The sequence below is a fragment of the Medicago truncatula genome, chromosome 1 (assembly GCF_003473485.1).
Source record: "Medicago truncatula cultivar Jemalong A17 chromosome 1, MtrunA17r5.0-ANR, whole genome shotgun sequence".
NCBI classification, from domain to species: Eukaryota; Viridiplantae; Streptophyta; class Magnoliopsida; order Fabales; family Fabaceae; genus Medicago; species Medicago truncatula.
Window position 1 is genome coordinate 34466690 of NC_053042.1, and position 19906 is coordinate 34486595.

At 33.0% G+C, this 19906-nt stretch overlaps 2 protein-coding genes across 2 annotated transcripts; both read right to left on the reverse strand.

Annotated features, from left to right (window-relative positions):
- Positions 1-240: 240 nt before the first annotated feature.
- Positions 241-3417, reverse strand: LOC25484254 (rho-N domain-containing protein 1, chloroplastic). Its single transcript, XM_013613026.3, has 2 exons — positions 3289-3417; positions 241-1707 (listed from the first exon to the last, which is right to left on the reverse strand). The coding sequence occupies exons 1-2, from the start codon at positions 3326-3328 to the stop codon at positions 632-634; spliced, it is 1116 nt and encodes a 371-aa protein (XP_013468480.1). The 5' UTR covers positions 3329-3417; the 3' UTR covers positions 241-631.
- A 9476-nt stretch (positions 3418-12893) lies between these two features.
- Positions 12894-17055, reverse strand: LOC25484257 (uncharacterized). The gene is made up of 5 exons (XM_013613029.3): positions 16900-17055; positions 16024-16196; positions 14564-14747; positions 13444-13550; positions 12894-13360 (listed from the first exon to the last, which is right to left on the reverse strand). The coding sequence occupies exons 1-5, from the start codon at positions 16969-16971 to the stop codon at positions 13279-13281; spliced, it is 618 nt and encodes a 205-aa protein (XP_013468483.1). The 5' UTR covers positions 16972-17055; the 3' UTR covers positions 12894-13278.
- Positions 17056-19906: the final 2851 nt, after the last annotated feature.

The following is a 19906-nucleotide window of genomic DNA, read 5'->3' on the forward strand; positions in this document are numbered from 1 at the left end:
TCTAATTAAGTCTCAGAAATGAAAGAGACAGACATATATCATAACCATGCAATTTGACCATCACACTTCTAAAGTTTCAAATCATCAAGAATCAAGATATACGCATGAGAATTGCATCATCTACAAAATCATTCTGTTTATGTGTCTATGTTAGCTTGATTTTTAACGAAAAGTGATCTATGGCAGCATAAACAAGATAATTATGCAAAAAGAAAGATAATTATAGAACTTACGAGATACTGGAAAACAATTTACTCCATAAGCCGGACAACCAAAAGAGAGACAGAACCAAAGCACATAAGGATAATGATGGTAAAATTCCCTAGCCTGATAAGAGTAATTACTACAAGCCACAAGATTGAGTCACTGAAAATAATTCACATATCTCAGAATGTGAACACAAACTACAAATTTTTAAAACCAACAAGGCAAAGACACGGGGATTACTCTAATGACCCACTAACACTCAAACCCAGGTAATTGGATTGGAATATTTATATCAAAAAAATTCTAAAAAGAAAAGAACTAAAAGAAGCATCAGGTTAAAAGCAGAGGAAAAACATATATTTTATCATGAAATTTGTTTATCCGTTCTAGCACTCCTTTTCCTTCTCGTACCGTTTACTCAGAATCAGTTCTCAGTTAGTAGCTCCACGAGATCTCCCTTCTTCATTTTGGAGAACCCTTTCATGCCACGAGACTTTGCAAGTGCCCTTAATTCAGACATCTTCAGTGCATTCAAATCCTCATTTTGAACCACTACATGCTCATCCACACCCTCATTATTATAGGTTTGTTCAGAGTCATCAGAATCATCATCTGAAAATTCAGGGACGGACGTCTCATCCTTTGTATCAAGATCAATGTCAGACTCAAATTTAGGTTCTGGCTCGTCATCAAGTTTCGAATCTAATTGATCATGAATGTTCTCATTATCTTCAGTACCTATTGGTACTGCATTAGTATCAGCCACGTTATTAGAGACAGGCTGGTACCTAACACGTGGAACAGGAGACTTTCTTTGGAAAACTGACCGAGGCCGAGCCGAAGAAGCAACGTCGGCTTCTCGAGACTCGCCCTTTGGAGCACCTGAATCAGAAAATTTAGAGTTTTGTCTTCCATTGTATTGGTTACTTTCTTGCGATTGGTCAGAGTTAAGGTCTTTTCCATTGTCCTCTCCATTACTTCTCTTTCCTTGCTCAACAGAGTGTTTCTTCAATAGGTTGAGGAGGGAATCTACAGCACTTTGCTCTTTAACATGCCCTCGGCGTGTTTCAACTTTGTTTTCTTCTTTAACAGCGGCCCTCTCACGCAACCGAGCTTGAACTTTCCTAAATAATTCAACAATCTCCTTCTCTCTGGGGCCAGGGGATGAAGTGGCCTGGAATTTCCCTGAATTATACGATACTAATGGTCCATTTTTTGAAGATAACATATCTTCTTCTTCAAAATTCTCAAAGATATCTCTCCCATCATCGTTCCTATTTCTGCCTCTTGACGACCCATGCCTATTGTTTTGCCTTGAGAAATCTGAGTTCCTCCTTGCTTCACATACAAAAGATGCAGCCGTTGAACCATACTTTAGTCCTCCAATTTTGGCATGAGAATGAATTCTACGACGACCTAGAGAAGTGCATGAATATGCAACAGTTGTTCTTCCAAAACCACGTGAACACGGGAAACACTTGTCTTCTGGCATTCCACAACCTGAAATATATCAAACCAACTCAACAACCAGAGATAATCGTGTAAGGACGAAAAAAGTAAAGGAAGACATCAAATTATACAAAACATGGTGCCCTATGGTAGCAAACTATCAACCTGTAGGTTTAGTTATGATAAACATCAAGATAGTTTATAGGGAGCAAACTGAATCTACAAGCAGCTTATAGATTAACATGCTAATTTAAATTGGTTCAATCATCCAAGAAAAAAAAATCCAGCTTGGTAAGGTTCCCTCTAAGGGTCATAAAAAACATATGCAGTATCCATACAAAAAACATATTTTAAATTTACATGCTGAACTTTGAGTATCTACTTTTTACTGTTAAAATGTGTTACAAAAAGAAGGCTCAATCTAAAATGCACTCCATCGTAAAGGGCACACCGGTTATCCTCTTTTATCACCATTGATTTATTATTTAAAATAAATGAATGGTAGAGACTTATTTAACTAAAAAGGGTAAACCACCATTTTGGTCCTAGAATATGTGATGCACTATTAGTTTGTTTGGGAGTTTGGAGGGGAGGGGAAGGCTTCGGAAGGTTCGAAATATACGGAAAAATGGTAAAATCTTTTACATTTTTTGAAAGAATAATTTTTTAGAGAATGATAAATTAATACTTATGATTAATATATTTTTAATTTTAAGAATATCATAACTATATAGATTAAATTTGAAGAATTCATGTAAACCCTCCAAAACCCTCCAGCAATACAATTTTTGAGTTCCCCCACATGAGGAAGATTTTGTATTATGAAGAAATTTTTTTCTCAATGTCGTCTATTTCTTCTACTTGTTCCTTTCTTTTTTTTCCAAACCCCTCCTCTCCCTTACCCTCCAAACAAAGCCTAAATGTCCTGTAATTACAAACAATCTCTGATGCCTCTTTTGTAAGTAAGTTTAGGGACTAAAATGAACAATGAAAAATATATTTGAGAACTAAATTGGCTACCCAGAAACATGCAACAATAAAAGAGACGTTTGTGGATGTGTTTGCAATTTCGATAGATTCATAGACTATACTATAGTGACAAAGCCTCACACATTCAGGGACCCAAGTGTTGGTTTACCCAAATTTTAATCATAATCATCCACAATGTTCTGACTTTTAACATGTAACATATAAGAATTCCATGCTTCAGAAAACTTAAAACAACATAGTCAAAACTCAAAACAAAGTGAAAAACCTAAACTAGAGAAAAGGGCATTTCTAATAACAAGTAATGTTGCACCTACATCTTAAAATTCTACACCAAGGATACAATTGGTCATTGATATGTCAAATATTGGTCACAGAAAAAAAAAAAAAAACTTCAACCCACTAAGATAACATGATTTACCCAGAAAATAATAGCCAATAAAGTTTGAAGCTTTTCTATGAGAAAGCCACAGCTAATTGAAAAAACAAAGAAAATAAACCCAATTGAACATACGGTTTTTAAAACCCTAGTGTGAAATTTGTATTTCAAACCAATCAAATAAAAGGGGTTTTAGAATTTGAAGGGGTTTTTCCAAAACTAATATGAGAACAGTTTTGATCAAAGAGGAGAAGAGAGATACTAACCAACGTTGTTGGCGACGACGAGATGAACGGTTTGCGACATTGTTTTGTTTTGTTTTGTTGTGTTGGGAGACGGATACACAGAACACTCTCACAGTTTCTCTTCTTTTCTTGTAGGTTTTAGTTCGCTTGATAAGGGGTGTTCTCGGTAATATGTTCTTATGTTAGGGGCAAAACTGTCATCATCTTATTTTTAATTTTTTTTTTTTTTTTTACAAAAACAAAAATAATATGTATTCATTCAAATTGATAAAGTACATCAAATATAATATCGTATTTTACTTCATTTATAAACATAAAAAATGCATACAAATAATATGATACAAATCTATAGAAGGACTTATAAACATACGAAAAAACATCGTATTATTTGTATTATTTTTTATGTTTATAAATGAAGTATATCATCTAATTTGAAATGAATGATGAGTCTATCACCTAATTTCTAAGTTGGTGTTATATGGTCAATACAACATCGTATTATACTTTATTTTATAAACAAGATTTTTCCATACAAATTTATAGAGCAACTTATAATTTGAGGACAAAACATTTTTTTTTAAATGATCTTATAATTAGGGATGATATAAAATAATACACTTCCCTTCAAACTAAATTTGGTAGAATTCAAGCTTTAATTTATTTTTATTTTTTTACAAGAAGCTTTAATTTATATGACTATATGTACCTTGTGATTGTAATATTATAAGATAACATTAGCTTGGGCTCTAGGAAATGGCAGGGAAAGGAAAATGGTAGCTATCATTCTGCATTCACCCCCACTACCCTACAGAATCAAGAACAACTTTCACAGGTACAGAGAGAATGGTTTATTTAAGGTATCTATCAAATTACAAGTGTTCAACATGTTGATAAGATCGTATTAGTAGAATGCTGCCTATTGTTATTTTTTTATACTTGTTTTGGAGTGTTGAATCTTGAGAAAATGTTATGTTGCTTAAGACTTTGAAAGACCTTTCTCTTGAAGGAAATAAGACACATGAGCTTGGATCCTTGTGGAAATGGATCCTCTCAATTTTGTCTGTCTCATGTTTTCTCTATTTTCACATCTCAACTCTTATGGGGCTTGATAAGTGAGGAAAAGGGCTATGATGCGGCCTTTCGACAGATGGGACTGTGCACGTTGCTGACGAAATTGTTTTCAGATGATTTTATTGTCAGTTTACACTGCACTAAGCTGCAGTCAGACAGTTAATTGGTAGGGCATCATCCTTTGTTGACAGAAAAGAGAGATTATAACACAGTAGCAAAATATGCACTGATTTCCATGAAAGAATGAACTGCCTTGCCCCTAGATAAGAACAAATAAGAGGAAAAACTCTTGCACAATGTTATTGTTGTAATCTGTGTTTGCAAATAGTATGTTTCTTTAGTACTAGGTTTCATTAGTACTCTCTGCTATTGTTGTGATCTAAGTTTCATTAGTGCTCTCTAATTCTTTCATGATTTTAAATGGTTTGTTTTTATCGAGCTTACGTTGCAGGAGGAGTTGCCGACATTAATGGCTTATTGGAGGGAATTAATTTTTTCTCGGGAGTGGTTTAGCAATGTTAGCCATTTGTACTCTAGTTGTCAATGTAATCAGTAGCAACAATTTTCTGACACAATGTTGAACTCAAGAATAATTACAAAGCCACAATTTAAAAATCATATGTTTATTCTTCATTCTTGCTTCAGGTAAAATACATAAAAAGAAATAGAGGGACAGGTAAACTCAAGAAGTTGGTGCTTCTCAGAACTGAATTTCAGAGGCTTTGTGACTTTTTGCCATCTCATCAACATCATGTTCCATTTCCAACACTGGCGAATCAAAGAACATGCTCTCCTTACTGGCAAGAGTAAAATATATCAATAATCAAAAGAACCAGTTCCATTTGTGCACAATGTATTAATCTCAGAAATGTGGTTACCTGTTCAGTACACGGTTGTGGTCTACAGCACTTCGCATGCAGTATAGGACTCTGCCAACGATTTTGTTCATGTGAATTGGACCAAATGTTCGACTATCAATTGCTTCCTGCCATTTGAATTGGGAGCACTGAATGTTAGAAGAAATTAAGGAGTCGAGAAACATAACCAATATACGACGGAAGATCATAATATCTCTTGTGGAAACTTTCACTTAATGCTGTGATAAAGTTTGGTTACAATATTTCGAAGCTGTAAAAACTAAAAATACATCGAAGGACAAAAAAAAAAAATAGCATGATGAGAATTAACCAAACTTTTGCAGCTTAAGAGCTTGCCGCTAAAATCATTAACCTAAGTTCGGGTTACTATTCCATTAAAGAATTCCTTTCGGAAAAAATTAGAGCTCTCATCATGTTTGAATTTTGCAGGACATCCTTTCTCGATCTTTTTAATTTCCTATTTATATATAGATTCCAACAAACCATAACTAACTTAGCAATAAATATGAATAATTACCATACAAATACGATCAAAGCGAATAAATACACAAAATGTTATAGAACTTTTAATGTAAAATTGAAAAGAGGGGAAAGGAAGGTTGCTTCTACATTGAGGTGTATCGGTACTCTCGCTCTATAAATTTATAAATTAAAGATCATTTTATGAAATAAAAAGTTATTAGTCAATATTTATATTTTAGAAAACATCATTTCATATAAAAAAAAATCATTTTATTATTTATAAGAATCATATTGAATTTTTAACATTTTTTTCATAAAAAATTATCAATATTCTTTATTATAAGTAATAAAAATTCAAAAAAAAAAAAAATTATTTCGTCGAAGCTTTTGTTAAATAAGATTTAATTATTATAATTGTTAATAATAAAAAATAATTCTTTTTCTTAAAAACAACAACTCATTTGATCATTAATTATCGATTTGGTGTACCGGTACATTCAAATTTTTGGGTGTACCATAGAATTTGCCGGAAAGGAAAAGAAAAGAGAGAAAGAGAGAGAGAGAGCTTAACGGTGAGATCGAGGGTGTAACAAGCTTTGGCCATAAGGTACCGAATCTGCGTCCGCCTCGAAACCATTGTTGGAACAAAACTCTTTTCTTATTCCTTTTTATTTACTCGCTCAGCATGTGAATGCATTGTGTTTATGAAATGAGAAATGATATTTGTACGATCAATTTATGATAATTTTTATACAACTTTCTCTCTCATACTCATGGTCTTATCCTCTCTCTTCCGTTTTCTCTCTCCGTTGTTTTTTACTAACAAGAAGAAAGAAAAACAAGGTTGTGACTAAAGTTATCATGGAATGAATGTTCAAATATGATTGCTCTTATGAAATGTAGATGTGTAATAACCGATTGAAATATCAATCCTCAATTTATTCACTTTATCTAATTCAAGTAGTGGCCGGGAGGAGAAAATGAGAGAGAAATAAGGCAAATTCTCCTGAACACCAACCCTTCAATTTTATAGGTAAATGAGTTGTTTTTTTGAAGAAAAATATTAATTTTTATCATTTATAATTATAATGATTAAATCTTATTCATCAAAATTAGTGTAAACGAAATAATTTTTTTAAATTTTTATCGTTCATAATAGAGAACTTTGATTATTTTATACGATAATATGTAAAAAAAAAATACTATGATTCTTATAAACAATGAATGATGCGTTTTTCTTCTGAAATCATATTTTCTAAAATATAAATGTCGACAAATAACTATTTATTTCATAAAATTGATCGTTAGTTTATAGATTTATGAAGCAAGAGTACCTGTACACCTCAATTTACGAGTGTACCGTAGAAGTTCTCGAGAAATAAAGCAAAATAGCAAAAGAGTTAATTTTTTGTGTTCGATTAAGCTATAATGTTTTTTTTGGTAGTGGCGGGTTTGAACCCGAACCTTGCATATATTATGCATTGTCCTTACCAACTAAGTTAAGCTCATGAAGACTGATTAAACTATAATTTACTTAAAACTAATTGGTGACTAATAGAAAAAAAATCATAAATCATAAGAATTATGAGCTTAATTTTTTTTTTAACAAGCAAAGATAATTATATTAAGGTTTAAACATTATAAATAAATAATCATTTTTTAAAATTGACAAACTTTTCAATTTCCAATACACTGATTACACTAACTTTCATAAAAGTTTACCATTTAAGGTCTTAACTAGTGCTCACGCGGGCACTAGTTAACATTTCCCTTATAGTAACAACACACCCACAAAGTATTAGGAATGCTTTCAGGGACAAAAGAATACAAGCAAATATTATAATTTTGGCTTAATACATGCTTTGGTCCCTTAACTTATTTTTGGATTTCATTTTCGTCCCCTAATTAAAAAACGTCTCAAATTGGACCTTTATGAAGTAGATAAAATAGTCACAAGGAATGGGGGGTTTGAATTGTGACCCTTTAAAATTTATCCTGAAACTTAAGAGTGATTCTCAAGTAGATTACTTGGAATAGTTAGTTAACTTTCTGACTTCAGAACGTTATGAAGTTCAGACACAAGAAACAGTTTAATAAATTAAATGTGCAGGTGTGTGTTGTGTATACTATAATTAAAGAGTATAGGGAAGAAGGAAAGAACACACAGAGAATTATAGTGGTTCACCCAACGTGGGCTAGTCCACTCCTCACAATCTTGTAAGAGTTTCCACTATGGTGCTTGAGATAACCTCTCAAGTCCTGCACATTACAATCTTTGTTCACCTGAACAATTACAACTCTGTATTCTCTAAGCCTCGGCAGGCTTGCACCTTGTTGCTAAGTTAACCACTTAGACTTTTACAACCTTTGCTCAAACTAACACTTTAGTACCCCTAAAGCTAGATGAGACTTTGTTTCAATTTGTATGGAGGTTGGATGTTTGTGAATCAAACAGAAGAGAAGAGAAGAAAGAAGTTATCTTTCAGATAACAGAGAGTATTAATTTGCACTAAGTAAACGAAAGCCTTAGTAATTGATCAATTTCAGTTTTGCAAGAGCTTCAAACAATCTTTGTTGTTTTCTTGTATGCTTTGCAATTGTGCAAGTTTTGCTAAGGCCTTGATCTCTATTTATAGAGTCTTTGGGCTCATATAGCCGTTGTAGGATGTCCAATGGTGTTATGCCATGTGTCCTAGGTCCCACAAGCTTTAACTTGAAATTTTGGGCAAACATTCTGATCTCTGATGAACATCAGAATGTTGTTGTGTTCATGATGATCTTCATCTGGGTTCATCATGTATGAATGAACACATGAATTTCTGGGCGTGCCATATGCTTTTCATATGAATTTCTGGGCAACAATCAAGGTATGAGCTTTTCCACATACATCAGAATGTTCCTTCCCCATATTTGCCTTGGGACCGGTGTAGGAAAGATCTAGTGGGATTCTGCATCTTCATGCCCATGCTTTGAGGGATTGTGTGGTCTATGTACTGTACCAACTCCCATACGTGTCTATCTTTTGTTGATCAAGACAGATTTGCTTTGCTTTTTCTTTTTGCTTTCCACCTACTGTACTGTTCATAAAGTAAGCATGTGCAGAGCTTGAACATTCTGATCATCAGAATGTTCCATCTGTTTCACTTAAGATGATTTGTAAGACTACCATTTGATGTAATCAAATCCTAATAGTGAAACAATAATGAAGAGCAGTGATTTTAACATCTAGCATGATATTCCCTTGTGGAATATTCCTAGTACATCAATGTTCATAGTCTTAAATGAACATTGAATACCTTCTTTGACATAATCCTTGTATATGCCTTTATTGCTTGATTGATCCATGCAAATGTACTTTCCTGGACATATTCCCATGTCACATGTGCCTTGCATGATCTTGATCTAAGTTCTTGAGACTCTTGGCTTGTATAAGAACAACCTTCTGATCTCTGCTTGAACATTCTGATCTTCGAGCAACATTCTGATCTAACTTTCTGACCTCAGTGTTAGATCATGAATTCAAATGTCCTTTGATTTCTTGATTCTTGGCATGATTTAAACATTGTTCCTGTCTTAGTAAAACACTCAAGAGCACAAGTTAAATACCAAGGAATTAATCAAAGTCCATTAATTCTTTAATCATATTTGTTTATTATCTTTAAAATTAATTAAGGGATTTTGCCTCAACACTTTATGTATTCTATCGTTATCTATTTTGGTCCTCGCAGTTAGTTTTTTTATTCTTAATATTTGTAATATGATTATAACCGTTCAATTGCAGATCCATAGTATGTTATAGTGGACCACCTGTATCCAATTTGTTCTTCCTATTCTTCTTCTCCTTCCAAGTTCTTCCTCTGGTTATCAAACTTCAAACCCATTTCAATTTCTTCCTCCTTACAACAACCAACAACACACAAATAATACAAATAAATCACCATAAACACCTAATTTTTCTTCATCTTCTTCCCCCTTCTTCAACATCATTCTCAAGAACAAAAATCCAACACCCCATAAACTGAACACAAACGAAAGCATATACAACCTAATCATAAATCCAAGATAAATCAGACCTGAAAATCGAAATCGAAAACTGAACAGAAGCAGAAAATCGAAGACGAAACTTGTATCAACGTCCATTCTGCTGTTAACCGTGTGGTTGTTCACACTTCAAAAAATTGGACTTCCATCAGATATTGATGTATCCTCTAAAGAGAAACTCTCAACCTGATATTTATGTTTTGGTCTAAGCATATCTAACTGAAAACCCTGTGATTTTCTTTTCTTGCTCCATTCAATAATGTCGATGTCATGCATTTCATCCACATGAAATTTGGAAACAGTTTTCGAAAATTTTTAGTTGAAAAGAAGAAAAAAGAAAATCATGACAATAATATAACAAATAATGGAATGAACCTCACACACAGAAAAATGAGGAACTTAAAAAGGGTTGAAATTCATTATTTTTTTTTTTTAAATTCATGATGTGTTGATGATGATGAGAATTTGAAGATTTTATTTTTAATTCATGATAAGGAATTTAAAAAGGGGTTGAATCTGGATTCTTGAAGAATGAATGAATAAGAATGAGAATTAAGATGATTATTTTAGGTTGTTGTTGTTGGTGTTGAGGAACAAACAATGAGTTTTGATGATGAAGAATGAATGAATAAGAACAAAGATGATGATGATTTTGGGTGTCCAAGTTTATTTCTTTCTTTCTTTTTGGATTAATGGAAGATTGATGAAGATGAGAGGAGAAGAGGAAGAAAAATCTGAAAAATATTAGGTGTTAGTGGTTCACACTAAAATACAATAGACCCTACATGATCCAACAATCCTCTTTTAAAGAAAAAATCAAAAGGTTAAAATTAAAAAATTTACTAAGGTCCATGGTGCACCACCTTTTAATATGGTTCACTTTAGACATTTGATGCTAAAAACTAACGGAGATGACCAAAAGAGGTAACGATAGAAAACATAAGGGACCAAATTGAAATGTTTTTTAGTTAAGGGACCATTTTGAAAAAAAGAATTAAATTAAGGGACTAAATGATGTATTAAGCCTATAATTTTTGAGGAATTTAATAGCAAAACTACATGCCTTAACACAACAAGCACAAAAATCTTGAGCGAATTCCGATGTAATGCTTTCACGTACACGGAGTTCGAGAAATGGTCCCACCATTTTTATACAGGAGACAGTTTTCAGGATTTAAACCCGTGATATTTCAATCATGTGACAACAACTTTACATATGCGCCAAGACTTCCCTTTCAACTTTAGCGAAACAAAGGATAAATAATTACAAACCGAAATTTGCTACTTATAGTGTGTTCAGAAAAGAGTTTGGAAGCCCAATATCACTTCCCAATGCACTTTCACCGTGAAAATTCTAAAGTTAATATACTAAGCTTCTGCCCTGCCGTGATTCTCAACCCTTATTTTGGATTAATTGACTCCATTCCAAACACACACTTAGTCAAACACCAAACCACACGAGTTCGGATATGCTCCATTTAGGGTCTTAGATGCATGACATGTGGCAAAATAACATTCAAGGGTCAAAATCTAAAATTAAAATCACAGACCATGCCCTCTTCCAATTTACACCCGTCTTCCTTTCATCCAGATTCACGTTCTCTTCTCTCTTCTGTTGGCACGTTTCTCTTCTCTCTTCTGTTGGCACGTTTCTCTTCTCTGTTGGCAATTAATTGATGTCGATCAAGAAGATGTTCATGGCATAATTATATATTGATAGATAAATTCCCCAAATTAATTGTATTGAATTTATTGTTTAATAATATGAAATCATGAATATTGAATTGAATTGCATCGGTGATGGATATTGAATATTGAATGTTGCAGGTTTTTTTTCTTCTTTCAAAATAAACAAATCACATGTGAGGAAGAGTGATGATTGTGAGCAGAGGAAGATGAGATGTGAGGAAGGAAGCGTGCTGTGTGCAGAGGAAGACGAGATGTGAGGGAGATGAGATGATACAAGATTTAGTTTTTTTTTTTAATAAACAATTAGTTTTTTTTTTTTAAATCTTAACCCTTGAATATTCTTTTGCCACGTGTCCTGCATCCATAACTTAAATGGACTAAATGGAGCATTATGTAAATGAAACATACCTGAACTCAAACAACACCTATACCAGAATTAAAACCATTCCCAAATAAAACATAATCACCGAAACAATTGGATGATATTTACACACCTATGCTCACAATTTGAATCAGGCACTCCAATGCATCTGTAAAAATAATCTAATAATTGAATCAAATACTCACAAGAAATTGCTATAAGAAAGTGTTTACTGCAAGTCTACTATACCACTATGAACCTTGCCATGCACCAAAGTTTGAGATAAAAAACAGATGCTTCATTGAAAAACAGGCCAAAAACGTCAGATGAGCCACCAAAATACAGTTCAACCAATACCTGGTCCACTTTGATATACATTACAATCAACCTAACTCCTTGATGCATAGACTGCACTCCACAGGGAACAATATCAAAATTCTCTTCACCTTTGATGACATAAATGCACACTGAGAACTACCAAAACCAAAATATGAAAAATAAACAGCAAATAATCAGACACCAATCCATATGATAACAACCCACTAAACCCACATCTTCCAATCAAAGCGCAAGACACGGACTAGTCCACACAACCAAGACATGCTCCAGCCATTGCACAATGTCGCGATCCCTGCTATTAGATTTGAGCTTCAGCTGGTTCCAAGAAAACATTTTTACCACTTCAATCATTTGATCAACACTAATATCCTTGTTTTTAAACAACTTATCATTTCTTGATTTTCAAATGCTTCATGTACCGGCAAACCAAATCACAATAACGTGAGCCAAGTGTCACTAGGACTTCACACCTTTTCGTCATTGGGCAGAGAACAGAGGGAAAATAAGCTGCGACCATCGGTTTCTCAGTGTAGCTTTTTATCATCATTAGCCATCAACAAAGACTAAAAATTGATCAACCAAGTTTAAAGCCAAATGAGTTATAGAGCATGTGGCAAAGGAGTCATTTGCCAGAACTTCGACTTACAACAATGTTGAACTCAATCTTAAACACATGCCACATCAAATTTTCTGGTTGGGAAATGATTTAATAAGTTGTTTAACATGCAAACATTTTTTTTTAATAAGCAAAGTAATTTATTAGAAGAAAACCCAATCGCAAGGTGTGAGAACGTAACAGATCAACAACAGAGCAGTCTCTAATACACATATCACCAATACATTCTCAAATCCTAACCCCATAATCCGACAAAAATCAAGCTATGTTACAAACGCCTCATCCAAAACCAAACAAATAGAAAAGATAAATAAGTTAACTTGAATCTATTATGCCTATCCAAATCCCCCTCTAAACCAAAAAAATGTCACCAAGATTACAAAGAAATTCCCAATGAAATCCATTCATGACCAGAAAAACTAAAATATTGCAGAACATATCCTTCACATTTAAAAATCATACATTTATTCTTCATCCTTACTTCAAGTAAAATCCATAAGAAGAAATAGAGGAACAGGTAAACTCAAGAAATTGGTGCTTCTCGGAACTAAAGTTCAGGCTTTGTGACTTTTTGCCATCTCATCAACATTAAGTTCCATTTCCAACACTGGTGAATCGTAGTGCATGCTGACAAAACTGGCAAGGGAGTAAAATATATCAAAAATCTAAAGAACCAGTTCAATTTGTGCACAGTGTATTTAATTCAGAGATTTGGTTACCTGTTCTGTACACGGTTGTGGTCCCCAGCACTTCGCAGGCAGTATAGGACTCTGCCTACGATGTTGGTAATGTGAATTGGACCAAATGTTCGACTGTCAATTGCTTCCTGCCATTTGGGTTGGGAGCATTGAATATCGTATCATAATCATTCATTGTTTACAAGAAATAAAGGAGTCGAGAAACATAACCAATATACCGCGGAAGATCATACTATCCCTTGCGGAAATTTTCAATTAATGCTTAGATATAGTTTGGTTACAACATCAAAGGACTAAAAAATTCATGTTCAGATAATTATATACTCAGTTTTCACTTAACATGGGGACACAATACATAAAAAACTTAAGAGCTGGCCACTAATCATTAACCTAAGTTCAGGTTACTATTGCAGATATATTACTTAGGAAGAAGCTAATTTGGTTAAAACGGGAATTAAGCATTTTCACTTGACGAATTCGGCCAAAATTAAGTTCAGCTTACTATTTTAGCTACTATTTAGGAAGAAGCTATTTTGGTTCAGACAGGAATTACACATTTTCACTTAAGGAACCCAGGTCACAGGCATACATAACCTCGAACCTTATCAAAGTCATAAGCAAAATTCCAAACGCTGCTTAAGTGAATTGGCTAGGGAAACTGTGGTATATTTCATCTGTTGAGGAAAGGGGGTTTCACTGGCAATGACAACTGAAGTCCAGAATCCAGATACTGTCAACAATGCCAGCATCTGTTGACAGGTGTAAAAATTGGTTTACATAACTAAAAAAATAAATAAAAAATTAACCAATCAAACCAAAAATAAATGGTGGGACCCCTTCACGGACCCTGCGTATGCGAGAGCTTTAGTGCACCGGGCTGACCTTTTTTTAAACCATTAGTTAAACATAGTTATCATGTTATAAAATTAACACTCAATTTCAGAACATTCAAAGAAGAAGTATGTATCACCTTAAATTCAATTAATAACTAATAATAGGTTGATTAAATTTAAATGATATTTTAATCTAAAATATCATTTAAATAGCGTTTCAGATTGTAACATGGGTCCATACTACTAATAGTATAAAAGTAATGATAAATTGTCAATTTAAATATAGGCTATAGCTAAGCCATTTATACCTTGGCTTTCAATTTTTCATTTTCAGCCACTACCCAACATTGATCCTTCTCAAGAACAAACGACTCATCCTTTTCATCAGTAGAAGCCATTTCATAACCTTCAGTCGCCGCTAATCTTCTGACTAGGTAGTCATCTGGCTTTTCGGGGTTCTTCAAGACCACAACATCTCCTATATACAGTCGTCTGTCAAAGAAAAATGTCTGTCATTTACAAATAATGGAGATGATAATATACATAACAAGCTCCAGATGAAAATGACCATAGTCAGTTAATCTCTTAACTAACTTTTTTCGAACTCAAGAATAACATGAATGAAGTGCATTTAAGACCAGTTTCCGCATTTTAAAATTGACGCATTAAAATGGCTTCAAAACAAATATTCTTTGCACCGCAAAGAAAAATCTACATATAACCACTGTCCACTGCCTGGGAAGATCATGAACTCAGTCAAACCACTGGAACCAGCTAATTTATAACTTCAAAAAAAAAAAAAAAAATTAAAAATCCAAAACAAACATGTATCTGGAAAGGTTGTTTCCACAACTACCACCTGACCAATGGTAACAAGAACACAACCTTATCATTGCAGCAAGGCTCACCCTTGAGCACCTTATTGAATAAAAGAATAACAACAACCGAAGTATTTGCCTACTAGGTGGAATCGGTGAATCAAATGAAGCCATAATGTCCTATCCTATCATAAAATGTGTCTAATGCAGTAATGCTCCAATATTCACATCCAAATCTTTAGCAATGGTTTAACCTATAGTCCTTGATCTATATCTACATCTAACTATTGGACGACCAATCAGATCTACCCTCCTTAATGATGCTTCTAAGGGTCTTCTCCACCTTACCCAGACCCAGACTATCAAAAATGAAAACTCTGCCATCTTTTCCAAAATGCAAACTACCACAACTTTCCTTCTAATAATTTATTCATGACCTTATATTGTTTTGTGAACTACTGATCTTCTCATCCATCTTAGCATTTTTGTCTCGCAACACAAACTGAACACAAAACATAAATAGAAAAATAATAATGATAATGGAAAACAGTCCAGACCAAGTTAATGATACATTACCACATAACAGAGAAAGGAGCTAAAGAAGAATATCAACAAATTTTGCACAAGCAAGGACAAAACATAAAACGAAATCTTTTATGGTGCATCCAAATTCCAAACTGAGTTGCTATATAATATGAAAAACTTGAGCAGATGAACTAGCAAGGTATTACTTCAAACATAACTAAAGTCGTTACAAATTCGTGTGTCTATGAAATAAAATGAAGCATTGAATGGAAACAAGCATGCAACAAATTCAAAGGAGAAACAACGCACGAAACACACATATAAGCATCTTTGTTGTATTATCTCAAGCAATAAAAACATCTTGCAATAGCAGTCAATAGAATTGCACAAAAGGACAGCGTATGATATATTATGAGTATGATTACCTTAGGTCTGGAATCGGTAATCTCCGAACAAGAAGAATTGCTCCTTTTCCAGCAATAGCAGGGGCCATCTCCTCTCCTTTATTCCGGTGCAAGAAAGTCATCCTTCCATGACAGAAGTGTTTGAAAATAAAAGTTGCTACCTCATTTTCTTTGACATGACCTCCTATACGGTTCTGTCCAATTTCAACATTGTATCAGTCAGAAGACACTTCTAAGGAGGACTTTGAAGTGCTTAAAATGTGACACAGCTGTGGGACTCAAACTACAAGGAAACATGTTACTGTAAATGCCATTGCTCTGTTGATAACTTCACCATTGTTCCAAATGTTTTACATTATGGTTCTTTATTATGTAGCGTACACAGAGATAGGCCTTAAGAAGCCACCTCACCTTCAAAATCTAAGTTCAAATAAACTATGTGTAAGTTTGGTCCCACTTCTACAAGGACTAGAATTGATTCTGGAGGTGTAGAATTGATTCTGACATGTTTGGTTACTGCCGAGTAGAAATGATTCTGATTCTAGTTGAAGCTAGGATTTGTAGTTTTTGATTCTAGAATTGATTTTCACACAAATTTATAGTTCAACTCACTTTTATATGAATGTATCCAAACACAAATCACTTCTAGTCAGAGTCACTTTTAACCAAAATCAATTCTACAGAATCAATTCTATCAAAATCAATTCTCCTCACCGCACAACTAAACACACGCTAAGTTCTTTGCGAAGTTAAACTTCAAACGTCCCCTCAAAATTCTCCACAGATTGTGTTTAGCAGTCATAATGCGGCCAATTGAGACGAGAATAATGGATTTTAGGGACAAACAGATAACCAAATATGCTGAAAATGGGTTAGTTACGAGAAGAAGAAAGAGACCTTTAAGGCAAGAGAGGAGGCGTATTGAGCTTTGCTTGCAAGGTACCGTAACTGCGTCCGCCAGGAAACCATTCTTGTGGATTTGCGCTGCAGCACTACGTATTGTGGTACACACTGTTTGTTTTACAATTTCATTCATTCATTGTAGTGACAAGACTAAACCACCAAATTTGTTTTTATGTTTTTAAGTCACTCTATTCATATTTTAGCTAATTTTTGATTAAAAGTTTTCAATTAAATCCCTTATTATGTGACAAAGTTCATGATCTAATTGGTAAACTTTTGATAAAAATAGGCGATTAATTTGAAATAATAAAATTATGAATTAATCGATGACTAATTTAAAATAATAATATTATGGACTAATTTAAAAATGACTTACACAGATCGAGATTAATTTGATTGTTTACTCCATGTTGATAAATCATTAAAATAAACAAATTATATTAGTACAATTATTTTATGACAATATTTTAAAGAACTCTTTTATACTCCATTCATTTTTGCTTTCTTTTTATTGTTTTCTTTCTTGTGACAATATCTTTTTTTTTTTTTTTGTTACATATCTACCTTCATTTGTGTGTAAGTTATTTTGTGTCAATATCTACTTTTTATTTCTTTTTATTTTTTTTACATTAATTCATTTAAATTATTAGAATACATCATTCAACATAGCTAAAAACGTAAAGGAGAAATCTACAAACAAATCCACAACATCCAAGTTAATATCATACAAACGATGAAATGTCTAAAAATAATATGATATAATTAAAGTGACCAAAATATTTATTTCAACCTGAACCAATGAACACTGCAACAAGACGAAAAGCCAAAACAATGTCGCGCAAGACGGAAAAACAACAATGTCGCACTCAGATGATGAAATCATAAAGAAAAAACCTAGATCTGTGTGAAATCACTTTTTTAGATTGAAATAGAAAGAAAAATATGAAGAGGAGTTATTTTGGGTAAAAAAAATGGACCAAAAACCACCCTCTTAGTGGCGGGCCAGAAATTTTATAGAGTTTGCGCAAGATTTTGACTGTAAATTCACATGTGACATAATATATAAATAGTCATAAATCAAAATAAAAGAGGCTCATCATTTTGTCAATAAAAGTACAATTTGAAATAAGAGAGATGAAACATAATCTACCAATAGTGTGCTAAATAAAATTAGGAGGTAAATATCATTTATGAGATCTATTTACGGTGAATGTTCGAATAATATCAGCATCATCAAGTGACTTGAATATCTCTCGCTCGGTGTAACATATCATCAAGTCATAGAACCACACATCGTTGATCTTGTTGATAACAATTCTTTCTCGCGAGCTTATAAGAATATTTTACTAGCTTATTGACAAAGCTTGACAACCGGTGGACTTTCAACTTTTGTTGATGTTGGTAATAGCTTTGGTGCACCCGCTATTGTTGAAGATCCACAAATTATAAGTTAAAATCTGATTTATTATGCCCTGTTGTAGAAGTGATTGTAAGTTTTTTAGGTAAGAAGTGATTGTAGAAATGATTGTAAGTTGTAACTTGATAGTATGTCATTTTGTCTAATAAGCCATTATGAATAGTGATTCGAATTTTGTTACCATAAATTAAATGAGCAATGGAGTATATATATTTTGATTGTTGTGAGTATTGAGTATTGGTTTGGGTGAATTGTATAATAATTCATAGATAGGGAATTATTCTAGTTAACTCAATTCAAGAATTCATTCTAAAAAATTTATTATAGTAATCGATTCCAAATTCCAACGATATTGATTGTAATATTTTCTTGTATTGATTAAACTAATTTTGGTGGTAATGTTATGAATTATTAATTTTTAGAGTTTATAGTAGAATAGAAAATAAAATAAAATAATGATAAATTTTAGTGACAGTTGAAACTGTAGGTAGAGGTCCATAATGTTTTTAAAATGGTCTCCTTAGAATTACCTATGGTTTTGTCGATAGGTAAAGGTGGAAAACATGCAATGACAGCCATTTGACAATGATATACGGATTTAGCTACGAAAATTTGCCCTATAATGATACAAAGAAAGTATGGGTTGAGCTCGGGCATGTGCCCAGGCTCGCCAGGTGGTAAAACCGCCCCTGCACCCCCTCAATGATGAAAATGAAAGAGAAAATTTAGTGAGAGAAAACTAAGACAGACTTGTTTATATATATTTGTTGTCATAAATTATCCAAACAATGATTGTTCAAATAACATATCCCATTAAACCAACACAAACTATATCTATATTATCATATAAAAAAGGGGCAAATACCTCTTGCAGTCCTTTAAATTAAATATTTATAACAAATGAATCTTTTGAGTTTGTTTTGTTACCAATTGGTCCTTTAAAAAAATAAATTATTGAATAAAACATAACCAAATACATTTCCTAAAAATACAAATGAACCCTGAAAAATATGATAAGTGTATAACAATTAACTCCACATTTTCTACCTCTTAATATTTTCATTCTAAAAATGGATCAAATTAAAAAATTATAATTAAAGATTAACGAAAATTTTCCTTTGTCTCTCAAATATGAAAAATTCAAAGTATAGGGTTTAGATATGACTCGCCATTTATTTAAGATCTCAGCATCTTCATATGTTACATGATCCCTAAACACCACTTTGTTGATTCCATATGACGGTCAAAAATTTATTAATCAACCAAGAAAAAATAATTAATTTTTCAAATACAAATCAACTCTATAAAGTAAATTATAAATTTTTCAGATGGAAATTAACCTAGAAAAAAATCTTAAATTTTTGAATTACCTAGTGTGAACGAGCGACAGGAGAAGGAGGAGCCGGAGAATCAACATGTTGATTTTCAGACCAAACAAGTAGATCGGTGGTCGATGTGTGTGGAAAAATCATCACATAACATCACATTGAAAATTGAAACTAAACAAATTAGGAATCAATCAATTGAATTAAATTCATAATCAATGAGAATAGACCTAATAATCCGAACAAGATAGTCTTTTCG

What these genes read in the sequence shown, in the direction of transcription:
- LOC25484254 (XM_013613026.3), bottom strand. Translation starts at nt 3,328, where the DNA reads ATGTCGCAAACCGTTCATCTCGTCGTCGCCAACAACGTTG. An exon ending in CGTCGTCGCCAACAACGTTG is followed by an intron (nt 1,708 to 3,288) that starts GTTAGTATCTCT and finishes GATATATTTCAG; the next exon opens with GTTGTGGAATGCCAGAAGAC.
- LOC25484257 (XM_013613029.3), bottom strand. Translation starts at nt 16,971, where the DNA reads ATGGTTTCCTGGCGGACGCAGTTACGGTACCTTGCAAGCAAAGCTCAA. An exon ending in TTACCGATTCCAGACCTAAG is followed by an intron (nt 14,748 to 16,023) that starts GTAATCATACTC and finishes TTTCTTTGACAG; the next exon opens with ACGACTGTATATAGGAGATG. An exon ending in CACAACCGTGTACAGAACAG is followed by an intron (nt 13,361 to 13,443) that starts GTAACCAAATCT and finishes CTCCCTTGCCAG; the next exon opens with TTTTGTCAGCATGCACTACG.